Source organism: Anomaloglossus baeobatrachus, unplaced genomic scaffold (assembly GCF_048569485.1).
Source record: "Anomaloglossus baeobatrachus isolate aAnoBae1 unplaced genomic scaffold, aAnoBae1.hap1 Scaffold_5195, whole genome shotgun sequence".
In the NCBI taxonomy this organism is placed as follows: domain Eukaryota; kingdom Metazoa; phylum Chordata; class Amphibia; order Anura; family Aromobatidae; genus Anomaloglossus; species Anomaloglossus baeobatrachus.
Window position 1 is genome coordinate 6,708 of NW_027444559.1, and position 14,048 is coordinate 20,755.

Below are 14,048 nucleotides of genomic sequence, written 5' to 3' on the forward strand. Positions count from 1 at the left end.
TGAGAGCGCTCAGCCGAGCGCCCGGCCGCCGGCATGTGAGAGCGCTCAGCCGAGCGCCCGGCCGCCGGCATGTGAGAGCGCTCAGCCGAGCGCCCGGCCGCCGGCATGTGAGAGCGCTCAGCCGAGCGCCCGGCCGCCGGCATGTGAGAGCGCTCAGCCGAGCGCCCGGCCGCCGGGTGATCAGCTGATCGTTCACAATAGTCTGTTCCCAGTAAAACTGTAAAGGGAAAAAAAAAAAAAAGCTTGTTTTGTACGATCCGTTGTGTCATTATATGCAACGGATGGCGTTAAACCCAAGTGTGAAAGTAGCCTAAAGCTGCAAATGTAATTATTGCCTAAAGTGCATCTTCAGAGTGTGTGATGGACCCGAAAAAGCCACAGAGAGGTCCACACGGGCGCATGATTTGTTACATTTATTTCCTTTATCAAGCACATGACAGTTTCTACAGTCAGGAGTTCAGCTTCCAGGAGAAGGAGTTAATTTTTGCATTTAGTTAAAAGGTTGTTCTCTCTTCAGACTCTCTGCTTACAGAAAGGGGTTATCTTAAAATGAGCGCACCGCCACCTCCCGGTCAGTGGGGTGCAAAGCCGAACAGTTAATAAAAATAAAAACAAAACCCACAGAGATGGAATGCTACGGACACAGCCCGAGCCCAGAAGACGTCAGTAGGTAAGCGCGGTCCCCAATCATGCCCGACATGCAAGAATATTGGCCAACGCGCAATTGCTAGCGCCTGCAGCAACGGACAGGACGGCAAAGCACAACGGAAAGGGGAAGAGCGGGGAATTTTGGGGGGGAATGGAAGGAGGGATGGGTCTGCATTTAGACGCCCAAAGTATAGAACATCAGATACGGAAATAGGAAGGAATCTAATCTGTAACAGTTATAGGATAGTCTGACCACCAAAAAGATCCCATCCACTGGACCGTCCGCCGATCAAACTCCTCCAGGCCTTGAATCTAGGAGATAACAAAAAGGCAAGGAGAGTGCGCACGTGCACCAGCCACCGTCTTGCACAGGTCAAGAGAGCACGCACGTGCACCAGCCACCGTCTTGCACAGGTCAAGAGAGCACGTACGTGCACCAGCCACCGTCTTGCACAGGTCAAGAGAGCGCGCACGTGCCAGCCACCGTCTTGCACAGGTCAAGAGAGCGCGCACGTGCCAGCCACCGTCTTGCACAGGTCAAGAGAGCGCGCACGTGCCAGCCACCGTCTTGCACAGATCAAGAGAGCGCGCACGTGCCAGCCACCGTCTTGCACAGATCAAGAGAGCGCGCACGTGCCAGCCACCGTCTTGCACAGATCAAGAGAGCGCGCACGTGCCAGCCACAGTCTTGCACAGGTAGAGCATGAACACTATAGCTGTATAATTCAGTGGATCATCTTTTAGAGACCAGAATAACCCCGGCCTTAAATTCTTGGATCTGTCCACCCCCCTCTACAAAATCCCCACCTCTATGGACCTATACACAATGACCAAAGGAGACAAAAAAATGGGCTAAGCCACAAGCAAAACCATTTTTTGGCACCTGATGTCAAGATAAAGAAAAAAAAAAAAAAAAAAAAGAAGGATGCCAGACCGGTGCGCCTCTCACTTCAGACCACGCTGTCTGACGATCAGGTCCATGTCATACCCAAAATCACCAATACCCAATAATACACCGACCACCACCAGTAACAAGACTCCTGCGTACTGCAAATAAAAAGGAGACTGGAAACGCATAAATAAAATAGTAAAAAAAAAAAAAATAAAAAAAAAAAAATAAAAGTCTTTCAGAAGAGGCACATGTGCAGGGAATGTGGTCTTCCAACAGTAGTTGCCATTTGTTCCTGTGAGGTCTTGGATGGTTGTTCCGCAGGTTCAAAACATCATTCTACTACATACTGAACACACACGGAGGGGACGGGTGGGCTGCAACGTCTTATGCCAAGGCAAGGACTGCAAAGAGAAGAAGTAGTAACTAGGACATGTCAAAGAGGTTGTGCAGCAGCAGCCATCACTTAAAAGGAACCTGTCAGCAGTGTTTTGCCATGTAATGTGAGAGCAGCATGATGTAGGGGCTGAGCGCCTGATTCCTGCAGTGTCACTTGCTGAACTGCTTGGTGCAGTTTCTATAAAACCAGTTAAGTAGTCCTCTAGTGTCTCATGCCAAGTAGTCCACTGAACCGGTGTTAATCCACCCCACCATTGATTAGCAACTTTATGTCTATACACAGTAAGCTATCAATCAGTGGTGTGAGCGGGTTATAGAGGGCTCAGTGGTTGTATCAAAATATAGACCGGCAAATGACTGCTGGAGTCAGGCTCTCAGCCCCGACATCCTGCTGCTGGCAGAGGACATTGTGTTGTTATTTAGGTGGTCAGCGTGTTGTGGGGGGCACATGCTTTGTGTACAACAGTCTTGGGGTGACTATGTCCTCCTTGCCCACAGCAGTCAGTCCGGCGGATGCAGATGCCAGTCATGTCAGAGTCTGGGAATCCTAAAAGCTTTTATTGGAGCGTGCTCAGAAATTTAGTGAAACTTCTAAAATTATGAATGGGGCGACCATGCAAGATAAATGGAGACAATGGCAGAAGCAAATAAACGCAAGTCACGCAGAAGCTCACCCGTCATGGCTTCCTGGGCAAAATATTTCACATCCATGTCCTCGTCCTGGCCCAGCTTCTGAAGTACGGGCTTCACGTCTGATTGTAACGTACTGCGAAAATAGATTGTATAGACAGAATAAAGGAGAACATATAGACTGGATACAGCATTAACCGAGCAGAGCTGATGGGGCTGATGTACACGCTGTGAAAGTGACATTAATATATATAAATAGTAAAGAGGAGCTGGACTGGAGTGGAAATGATCATGTTAATTTAAGGATTTCCACAACTATTCTGAAATGTGTTTTCAAAGCAAGTACACCAAAAAAAAAAAATATATAATATAATATAATATAATATAATATATATATAAAAAAATTCTTCATTCATGCAGTCTGTTTTGAAATTCATCACTTTCAGACAGGTGTAATAAAGTCTCAATGCCTGCGCATCCTGTGGACCCCAATGGTAATCCAGTATTGCTCTGTTGAACAAGCTCCAGGCCTGGGCCTCTCCTAAACACCTGCTTGTAGTCAGTCTGTAAGTCATGTAGAGGCAACAGGGGTGTAGACTTTCCAAGTGCAAAATCATGCAGGATTAAGAATAATTTTATTCATTTATATAGCGCTATTAATTCCATAGCACTTTACATACATTGGCAACACTGTCCCCATTGGGGCTCACAATCTAGAGTTCCTATCTGTATGTCTTTTAGGTCCTTTATTTGTCTGCAGATCAAGGCACCTCTGGGCCCAGAGATGCCCAAATGATGGCTCAAATCTGAGCTGTGCACAGAACGAAGAATACATTTAATAGACAGTGATACCCCTCCGTTCTATGCAATAGCTGCGCAACTCTCAGATCTTTTGAGCAATCAAAGGGGGTCTCAGGGTCGGACCCCCCCCTGATCTGCAGGAAATTAATATACATTTAAAATTAAAAAAAACAAAAAAAACAAAAGGGAATTTTGTTTACTTACCGTAAATTCCTTTTCTTCTAGCTCCAATTGGGAGACCCAGACAATTGGGTGTATAGGCTATGCCTCCGGAGGCCACACAAAGTATTACACTTAAAAGTGTTAAGCCCCTCCCCTTCTGCCTATACACCCCCCGTGCTCCCACGGGCTCCTCAGTTTTGGTGCAAAAGCAAGAAGGAGGAAAAAGAATTATAAACTGGTTTAAAGTAACTTCAATCCGAAGGAATATCGGAGAACTGAAACCATTCAACATGAACAACATGTGTACACAAAAAAACAGGGGCGGGCGCTGGGTCTCCCAATTGGAGCTAGAAGAAAAGGAATTTACGGTAAGTAAACAAAATTCCCTTCTTCTTTGTCGCTTCATTGGGAGACCCAGACAATTGGGACGTCCAAAAGCAGTCCCTGGGTGGGTAAAATAATACCTTGTAAGAGAGCCGTAAAACGGCCCTTCCTACAGGTGGGCAACCGCCGCCTGTAGGACTCGTCTACCTAGGCTGGCATCCGCCGAAGCATAGGTATGCACCTGATAGTGTTTCGTGAAAGTGTGCAGGCTCGACCAGGTAGCCGCCTGACACACCTGCTGAGCCGTAGCCTGGTGCCTCAAAGCCCAGGACGCGCCCACGGCTCTGGTAGAATGGGCCCTCAGCCCTGATGGAACCGGAAGCCCAGCCGAACGGTAGGCTTCGAGAATTGGCTCCTTGATCCACCGAGCCAAGGTTGATTTGGAAGCCTGTGACCCTTTACGCTGGCCAGCGACAAGGACAAAGAGTGCATCCGAGCGGCGCAGAGGCGCCGTACGAGAAATGTAGATTCTGAGTGCTCTCACTAGATCCAACAAGTGCAAATCCTTTTCACATTGGTGAACTGGATGAGGACAAAAAGAAGGTAAGGAGATATCCTGATTGAGATGAAAGGGGGATACCACCTTAGGGAGAAATTCCGGAACCGGACGCAGAACCACCTTGTCCTGGTGAAAAACCAGGAAAGGGGCTTTGCATGACAGCGCTGCTAGCTCAGACACTCTCCGAAGTGAAGTGACTGCTACTAGAAAAACCACTTTCTGGGAAAGGCGTGAGAGAGAAATATCTCTCATTGGCTCGAATGGTGGTTTCTGAAGAACCATCAGCACCCTGTTCAGATCCCAGGGTTCTAACGGCCGCTTGTAAGGAGGAACGATGTGACAAACCCCCTGCAGGAACGTGCGTACCTGTGGAAGTCTGGCTAGGTGCTTCTGGAAAAACACAGAGAGCGCTGAGACTTGTCCCTTAAGGGAGCCGAGCGACAAACCCTTTTCCAGTCCAGATTGAAGGAAGGACAGAAAAGTGGGCAAGGCAAAAGGCCAGGGAGAAAAACCCTGAGCAGAGCACCACGACAGGAAAATTTTCCACGTCCTGTGGTAGATCTTGGCGGACGTTGGTTTCCTAGCCTGTCTCATAGTGGCAATGACGTCTTGAGATAACCCTGAAGACGCTAGGATCCAGGACTCAATGGCCACACAGTCAGGTTGAGGGCCGCAGAATTCAGATGGAAAAACGGCCCTTGAGACAGCAAGTCAGGTCGGTCTGGTAGTGCCCACGGTTGGCCGACCGTGAGATGCCACAGATCCGGGTACCACGACCGCCTCGGCCAGTCTGGAGCGACGAGGATGACGCGGCGGCAGTCGGCCCTGATCTTGCGTAACACTCTGGGCAACAGTGCCAGCGGAGGAAACACATAAGGGAGCTGAAACTGCGACCAATCCTGAACTAAGGCGTCTGCCGCCAGAGCTCTGGGATCTTGAGACCGTGCCATGAACGTCGGTACCTTGTTGTTGTGCCGGGACGCCATGAGGTCGACGTCCGGCACCCCCCAGCGGCAACAGATCTCCTGAAACACGTCCGGGTGAAGGGACCATTCCCCTGCGTCCATGCCCTGACGACTGAGATAATCTGCTTCCCAGTTTTCCACGCCTGGAATGTGAACTGCAGAGATGGTGGAGGCCGTGGCTTCCACCCACATCAAAATCCGCCGGACTTCCTGGAAGGCTTGCCGGCTGCGTGTGCCGCCTTGGTGGTTGATGTATGCCACCGCTGTGGAATTGTCCGACTGAATTCTGATCTGCTTGCCTTCCAGCCACTGCTGGAACGCTTTCAGGGCAAGATACACTGCCCGTATTTCCAGAACATTGATCTGAAGCGAGGACTCTTGCTGGGTCCACGTACCCTGAGCCCTGTGGTGGAGAAAAACCGCTCCCCACCCTGACAGACTCGCGTCCGTCGTGACCACCTCCCAGGATGGGGGTAGGAAGGATTTCCCCTTCGATAATGAAGTGGGAAGAAGCCACCACCGAAGGGAAGCTTTGGTCGCCTGAGAGAGGGAGACGTTCCTGTCGAGGGACGTCGGCTTCCTGTCCCATTTGCGTAGGATGTCCCATTGAAGAGGACGCAGGTGAAACTGCGCTAAAGGAACTGCCTCCATTGCTGCCACCATCTTCCCCAGGAAGTGCATGAGGCGCCTCAAGGGGTGTGACTGACCTTGAAGGAGAGATTGTACCCCTGTCTGTAGTGACCGCTGCTTGATCAGCGGAAGCTTCACTATCGCTGAGAGGGTATGAAACTCCATGCCAAGATATGTCAGCGATTGGGCCGGTGTCAGATTTGACTTTGGAAAATTGATGATCCACCCGAAACTCTGGAGAGTCTCCAGGGTAGCGTCGAGGCTGTGTTGGCATGCCTCTTGAGAGGGTGCCTTGATCAGGAGATCGTCCAAGTAAGGGATCACCGAGTGACCCTGAGAGTGGAGGACCGCTACTACAGTAGCCATAACCTTGGTGAAAACCCGTGGGGCTGTTGCCAGGCCGAACGGCAGTGCCACGAACTGCAGGTGTTCGTTTTCTATGGCGAAGCGCAAGAAGCGCTGGTGCTCTGGAGCAATCGGTACGTGGAGATAAGCATCTTTGATATCGATCGATGCAAGGAAATCTCCTTGGGACATTGAGGCGATGACGGAGCGGAGGGATTCCATCCGGAACCGCCTGGTTGTTACGTGTTTGTTGAGAAGTTTCAGGTCCAGGACAGGACGGAAAGACCCGTCCTTCTTTGGGACCACAAACAAGTTGGAGTAAAAACCGTGGCCCTGTTGCTGAAGAGGAACAGGGACCACCACTCCTTCTGCCTTCAGAGTGCCCAGCGCCTGCAGAAGAGCCTCGGCTCGCTCGGGAGGCGGGGATGACCTGAAGAATCGAGTCGGGGGACGAGAGGTGAACTCTATCTTGTAACCGTGAGACAGAATGTCTCTCACCCAACGGTCTTTTACCCGTGGCAGCCAGGCGTCGCAAAAGCGGGAGAGCCTGCCACCGATCGAGGATGCGGTGTGAGGAGGCCGTAAGTCATGAGGAAGCCGCTTTGGTAGCGGCACCTCCGGTGGCCTTTTTAGGACGTGACTTAGACCGCCATGCGTCAGAGTTCCTTTGATCTTTCTGAGGCCTTTTGGACGAGGAGAATTGGGACCTGCCCACGCCCCGAAAGGACCGAAACCTCGACTGCCCCTTCCTCTGTTGGGGTATGTTCTGTTTGGGCTGGGGTAAGGATGTATCCTTTCCCTTGGATTGTTTGATGATTTCATCCAAACGCTCGCCAAACAATCGGTCGCCAGAAATTGGCAAACTGGTTAAGCGCTTTTTGGAAACAGAATCTGCCTTCCATTCCCGTAGCCACAAGGCCCTGCGGAGTACCACCGAATTGGCGGCTGCAACCGCCGTACGGCTCGCGGAGTCCAGGACAGCATTAATAGCGTAAGACGCAAATGCCGACGTCTGAGTGGTTATGGACGCCACCTGTAGCGCGGACGTGCGTGTGGCTGCGTCAATTTGCGCTTGACCTGCTGAGATAGCTTGTAGCGCCCATACGGCTGCGAACGCTGGGGCAAAAGAAGCGCCGATAGCTTCATAGATGGATTTCAACCAGAGTTCCATCTGCCTGTCAGTGGCATCTTTGAGTGAAGCCCCATCTTCCACTGCAAGTATGGATCTAGCTGCCAGTCTGGAGATTGGAGGATCCACTTTGGGACACTGAGCCCAACTTTTGACCACGTCAGGGGGAAAAGGATAACGTGTATCCTTAAGGCGCTTAGAAAAACGCTTATCTGGACAAGCATGGTGATTCTGGACTGCCTCTCTGAAATCAGAGTGGTCCAGAAACATACTCTGTGTACGCTTGGGAAACCTGAAACGGAATTTCTCCTGCTGAGAAGCTGACTCCTCCACCGGAGGAGCTGAGGGAGAAATATCCAACATACGATTGATGGACGCAATAAGGTCGTTCACTATGGCGTCCCCGTCCGGAGTATCAAGATTGAGAGCGGCCTCAGGATCAGAATCCTGATCAGCTGTCTCCGCATCATCAACCAGAGATTCCCCCCTCTGAGACCCTGCACAATATGAGGATGTCGAGGGAAAATCTAAGCGAGCTCGCTTAGTCGGTCTGGGGCTGGGGTCTGTGTCAGAACCCTCAGCCTGGGATCCATGAGATACCCCGGGAGGACAATGTTGGTCCAGCTGAGGTGGGCCAGGGAACAAAGATTCAACAGAGTCCCTGTGCTGAGATACCGGCCTGGACTGCAAGGCTTCTAGTATCTTAGCCATAGTCTCAGAGAGTTTTGCAAACTCCGTCCCCGTCACCTGAACAGTGTTAGCAGGTGGCTCCCCCTGGGCCCCTCTTAGCAGAGGCTCTGGCTAAAGAAGTGCCACAGGGGCCGAACAGTGCACACAATGAGGGTCAGTGGAACCTGCCGGTAGCGGGGGTCGTACATGCGGCGCAGGCAACATAATAAGCCTGTGTTTTGGCACCCCTGCCTTTCGTGGGCGCCATGCTATTGTCTTCCCTGAGTAACAATAGGGTATATAGCCAGAAATCAACTGTGCACTATACAGTGTAAAGTATATACCATAAACATATAATGTTACACTACTGCACAATGGGGCTAGCACCACAGGTGCTGCTTACCACCCGCCTAAAGCGGTTGTGAGGCCACCAGAGTCCCTGCCTGGGTCTCCCAGACTTTGTCCCCCTCTGCAGCGTCCGAGGAGCTGACAGGAATGGCTGCCGGCGTCCTGAGGAGAGGAGGGAGCCGTGGGCGTGACCCAGAAAGAGCGGGAACTGGTGCCCGCACTGTGCACAGTGAGAGGGGTGGAGTATGCAAAGCATGCTCCAGCCCTCAGTGCTGCTCGTTCTGTGCAGCGTCCCGCCCTTCCCCTGCCTGTCAGGGCTGTGGGCGGGAGGAAAGGAAACTAGGCCGCAAAAAGCCGGGGACTCTAGTAATAAACGCGGCCGCCGTAAAAGCGCGGCCGGCGTGAAAGTCCCCGGCGCACTACAAGTCCCAGCCGCGCCGCAGTGTTTCCATGGCCGCGGCGGTCAGTGCGGCAGTCCCTATACATAAACACACTCAGCAACGCTGAGTGTGTAATGGCACATATTAACCCGGTCAGCGCCGCGGTCCCCGGTGCACTAGCACACCCAGCAAAGCTGGAGTGTTGCTGTGCGTGGTCCCCCCAGGGATACAGAGTACCTCCAAGTAGCAGGGCCATGTCCCTGAACGATACCCGGCTCCTATCCAGCAGGCTCCACAGGAGTTGTGGATGAAGCACGGTCTCAGTGCCTGAAGACCGATAGGATCCCACTTCACCCAGAGCCCTGAGGGGGATGGGGAAGGAAAACAGCATGTGGGCTCCAGCCTCCGTACCCGCAATGGATACCTCAACCTTACAACACCACCGACAAGAGTGGGGTGAGAAGGGAGCATGCTGGGGGCTCTATATGGGCCCACTTTTCTTCCATCCGACATGGTCAGCAGCTGCTGCTGACCAATCTGTGGAGCTGTGCGTGCGTGTCTGACCTCCTTCGCACAAAGCAAAAAACTGAGGAGCCCGTGGGAGCACGGGGGGTGTATAGGCAGAAGGGGAGGGGCTTAACACTTTTAAGTGTAATACTTTGTGCGGCCTCCGGAGGCATAGCCTATACACCCAATTGTCTGGGTCTCCCAATGGAGCGACAAAGAAAAAAAACCACGCAGAATACCTAAACTTTTGACTTTTTTTTAAAATAGTGTTAGGCCCTGTGCGCACGCTGCATTTTTTGCACATTTTTTCGGGTGCAGTTTTGGTCTGAAAACTGTGCGCATTTGCCTTCAAGGTCTATGAAGATTACATTTTTTCTGTGCGCACGTTGCAGTGTTTTTTTGGCGGCACCTTTGTGGTGACCACAAGGATGCACAATGTCCATTCTTTATGCAATTTTGAGCCCTTCCAGTCAATACATTTGACTTAAACGCGTTAGCAAAAAAACGCAGTAAAAAAATAATTTTTTTTGGATGCGTTTTTTGCTACAAAACACTGCATGTTTGTGGTCACCAGAGATGCAGCGTTCGCACATAGGCTAGGTTCCCATTTCCGTTTTGCATCAGTCACATGCGTTGCGGAGTGCGATGCGGGTGGAGCCGAGTGGGGCCGTGGCACTGAGGACATCAGTGCTGCGGTCTGCATGGCTGCAGACAGGTGAGTGTGTGTGTGTGTGTGTGTGTGTGTGTATACATGTGGAGTGCGGGATGGGGTGGAGCCGAGCGGGGAAGTGTCGGGCTCCCTGCACACGTATCCAGGGTAAATATCGGGTAACTAAGCAAAGCTCATTGCTTAGTAACCCGATGTGTATCCTGGTTACGTGTGCAGGGAGCCAGAGAGATCATGCGCCGCGAAATCCTATGGATTGCGCTGCTCAAAAAACGTTACAAGCTGCGTTCTTTCCGCCCCGCGGTCAGTCATTCCACGACTGATCAGTCGGGCGGAGGACGCAACGCAGAGTCATCAGTCAATCTGCTGCTCATACAAGTCTATGGGAACAACGGAATCTGCCAAACGGATTCCGTTGTTTACCAGAGCAGCGGATTGTGACTGATACAATTTAACGGAAGTGTGAACCTAGCCTTAGGCTGCAGAAACGACTGACTCCATTGTACATGCAAACGCCGTGTTTCTCGGGTGACACATACTTGCTATCCAGGACTGGTCCTATCCTTTGCAGGGATTTGGCTACATTGAAACGGACATTAGCCACTTGGTCGGCCGCCATCTTTAGTACAATAGGCAGCATCAGTTTAGTGGTAATTTCCTTTCCGCAGGCTTCAGAAAGGGCCTGGAAAACAAAAAAATTAAAAAAAATAAAATAAATGAAATAATGATTTCCCACCAGCGCTGCCCCCATCCGACATCAGGATCATCAGCTGATAACACGTACGTTAACACAGAACAGAGTTGTCATTCGATGCAGGTAGTTGGGGTCGTTGGCCATGGCCAGCACCTTCGGGACAATGGTATTCTGGGCCCATTCTGCACCAAACTTCTCTACCAGCTTCATTAAGTTGTTGGTGGCGGCTTCTCGGATGGCGTAGACTGAAAACAAAGAGCAGAGATTAACACTCGATGAGCATTTCCCGCCTGCATTACCGGACCCAGCACGTACGTCATGAGCAGATTGCAACGAGTACAGACCACCAATTCAGTGTATTCCCATGTGCTCGTGTGGTCCGAAGAGTGTGAACCTGATGTGGTTTTTAGAAGTGTAAATTGGGGTGCACAAACTTTTCAGTACTTTTCTGGAAACCTAAATCAATTCCAAGAACCCAAAAAGTATACACTGTATTTTTTGTTTTATAAGACGCACCCTAAAGTTGGAGGAGGAAAATAAAAGCATGTTAATATGAGGGTCCGTCTTACAATCCTAATGCTCACCACGAGGGAGCGGCGGTGGTGGAGCGGCTCTAGAGGGTCACAGGAGGCAGGGTCAGCGAAGCCGCGGGCTCCTGAGGAAAGGGTGTTGCGGCGGAGGGGGGGCGCCATTGATCTGCCGGCGGGGTGCGGGGGTGTCACAGGACGGGGTGTCTCAGCAGCGGGTGCCATTGATCTGCCGGCGGGGTGCGGGGGTGTCACAGGACGGGGTGTCTCAGCAGCGGGTGCCATTGATCTGCCGGTGGGGTGCGGGGGTGTCACAGGACGGGGTGTCTCAGCAGCGGGTGCCATTGATCTGCCGGTGGGGTGCGGGGGTGTCACAGGACGGGGTGTCTCAGCAGCGGGTGCCATTGATCTGCCGGTGGGGTGCAGGGGTGTCACAGGACGGGGTGTCTCAGCGGCGGGTGCCATTGATCTGCCGGTGGGGTGCGGGGGTGTCACAGGACGGGGTGTCTCAGCGGCGGGTGCCATTGATCTGCCGGTGGGGTGCGGGGGTGTCACAGGACGGGGTGTCTCAGCGGCGGGTGCCATTGATCTGCCGGTGGGGTGCGGGGGTGTCACAGGACGGGGTGTCTCAGCGGCGGGTGCCATTGATCTGCCGGTGGGGTGCGGGGGCGTCACAGGACGGGGTGTCTCAGCGGCGGGTGCCATTGATCTGACTGCAGGCTCCGTTGAATCGCCAGCAGTTGACTAGATGGACTCCCAAGAAAACGTCCGTGGAGGCGTCGCACGCACAGATAGGACTACATGATCATTTTCTTCAAGTTCATTGCGTCAATCTGCACACGCGCCACTTCTGCGGCCATTTTGTTGAAGTCCATTGCGTCAACCACGGGAGGTTCAATGTAGCCCACAGTCAGATCAATGCACCATGCTACAAAGACACCCTGTCCTGTGACCATCCTGAGCCGCTCCGCTGCTCCTCCGAGCCCTCCGTATTGCTGACTCTGTTTCCTATGACCCCACTCCGGTAAGCCATACCTGGATTGTAAGACGGACCCCCATTTTGCACCCATACACAGCAGACTGACCAACACCAGTCTAATGTATCGCGGCCTTTACTACAGGGAGTTACGGGGGTCCCTGAGGTGCCCACACAGTAGTACATCACATTATGTACCTTAATACACATTAGCGGCCACATGTGAGACCAGATGGTTGGGGGCTGCACAGACTAGCAGGGTGGTCCATTTTGGCCCCTGACCCACAGTAGCCCTGGCCTGACGTCATGTGTACGTCCTAGAACGGTGTGCCATACCAGCTAACCAGAGGAGCGGCGAATCCCAGCAGGTAGGTTTGCCAGGCCCCCCTCCACCACTGCCCGATTACTGACCGGGTTCCTGCGCCTCAGTCGTTCATCTCCAATAAATACTAAATGAAATTAGGAATCTGCTGGCTATAAATGGCGCCTCGCTGGGCCAGACGTGGGGCTTTACGGGCAGGACGCTTGCACCCTGGTTTATTTATCAAGCTGCATAATTCAGCATCACATTATAGAAGTGGAAGTCTCCAGCCGTTACGGCAAAGCTCCATCACACCCGACGTTATCGCAGAAATCTGCCAAAATCAATGTGCTTTTGTGCAATTCAAACTAACGCTGTGCAGTCTGTGGTCGTTTCCGCTAAGCCGAATTATGATAAGAGAATTGCCGACTGATTTAACCCACCGCAGGAGCCCAGACACAGACGTAATTAATAACATTATCTTGGCCCGGTCGCAGCACTTACCGTGGTCAACAAGCCAAGCCATACACAAAGAATTCAGCTTCTCATCGAAAAACTCCACACCCTATGAAGACAGGAGGAGGAACGTTTAATACAGGGGACAGGGCCACGATGGGCAGCGATAAGCGTACACAGACTCACACAGACTCACACAGACTCACACAGACTCACACAGACTCACACAGACTCACACAGACTCACACAGACTCACACAGACTCACACAGACTCACACAGACTCACACAGACTCACCAGCTGCCCGGCCAGCAGGGGCATGTACTCGATAATGGCCAGCCTCACTCTCCACTTGGTATCTTCTGCCAGCTCCACGATGGCCGGCAGCAGGGACTGCGAGAGCTGCCGGATCCCAATCACCTCATTCACACAGTCCAGGTTAGAGATAATGTTCAGTCGCACTTCAGGACACTGGAGAAAAGAAAACATTTTAGCAGTTGTACGGCTTCACTAAAAGCGACAAATATCATGTAGATCTGATCAAGAAACGCGTCTCCGCATCACCTCGTCTTTCAGCTGCGCCAGGAAGAGAGGTAGAAGGTGCTCGATGGTGTTGTCTTTGCCTAAAATAGTGGATAACCCCATGATTACAGAGGCCAGGGCGGATTTCACGTGTTGATTGGAGTCAGATACCAGTTCCTAAAATAAATAAATTTTAGACGGTTTGTATATTAGGCTCCCAAGAAAGGCCGCATAATATTAGACGCGTCAATACACCAGGATCCGCCGGCCACAGGATAGACGTCAGTGCAAACATAATGGACGAGCAGATCTGATTTATGATATTTCTCAGCCATCAGAAGAGGAGACAAACACAAGGCCACATATAATGTATTAATGTATAGCCGAAATGTTTAACGTGATCAATGCAAAACTATTCTGACACTACAATGCAGTGTCAAGTGCCAGCTGAGGCCAATGAGTGGCCGCAGCTCCTCCACATTTCCCCTCGGGGGGGGGTGGACGCCCGCAGCTCATCCACA

At 51.9% G+C, this 14,048-nt stretch overlaps 1 protein-coding gene across 1 annotated transcript; it reads right to left on the reverse strand.

Annotated features, from left to right (window-relative positions):
• Positions 1–398: 398 nt before the first annotated feature.
• On the reverse strand, positions 399–13,704 carry LOC142282741 (serine/threonine-protein phosphatase 2A 65 kDa regulatory subunit A beta isoform; the record flags this gene model as incomplete). The annotated part of the gene is made up of 7 exons (XM_075333019.1): positions 399–1,941; positions 2,611–2,702; positions 10,592–10,734; positions 10,837–10,991; positions 13,055–13,115; positions 13,303–13,476; positions 13,570–13,704. Coding segments are annotated over 7 exons (777 nt in total), but the record flags the coding sequence as incomplete, so codon positions are not given.
• Between the last annotated feature and the right edge of the window lie 344 nt (positions 13,705–14,048).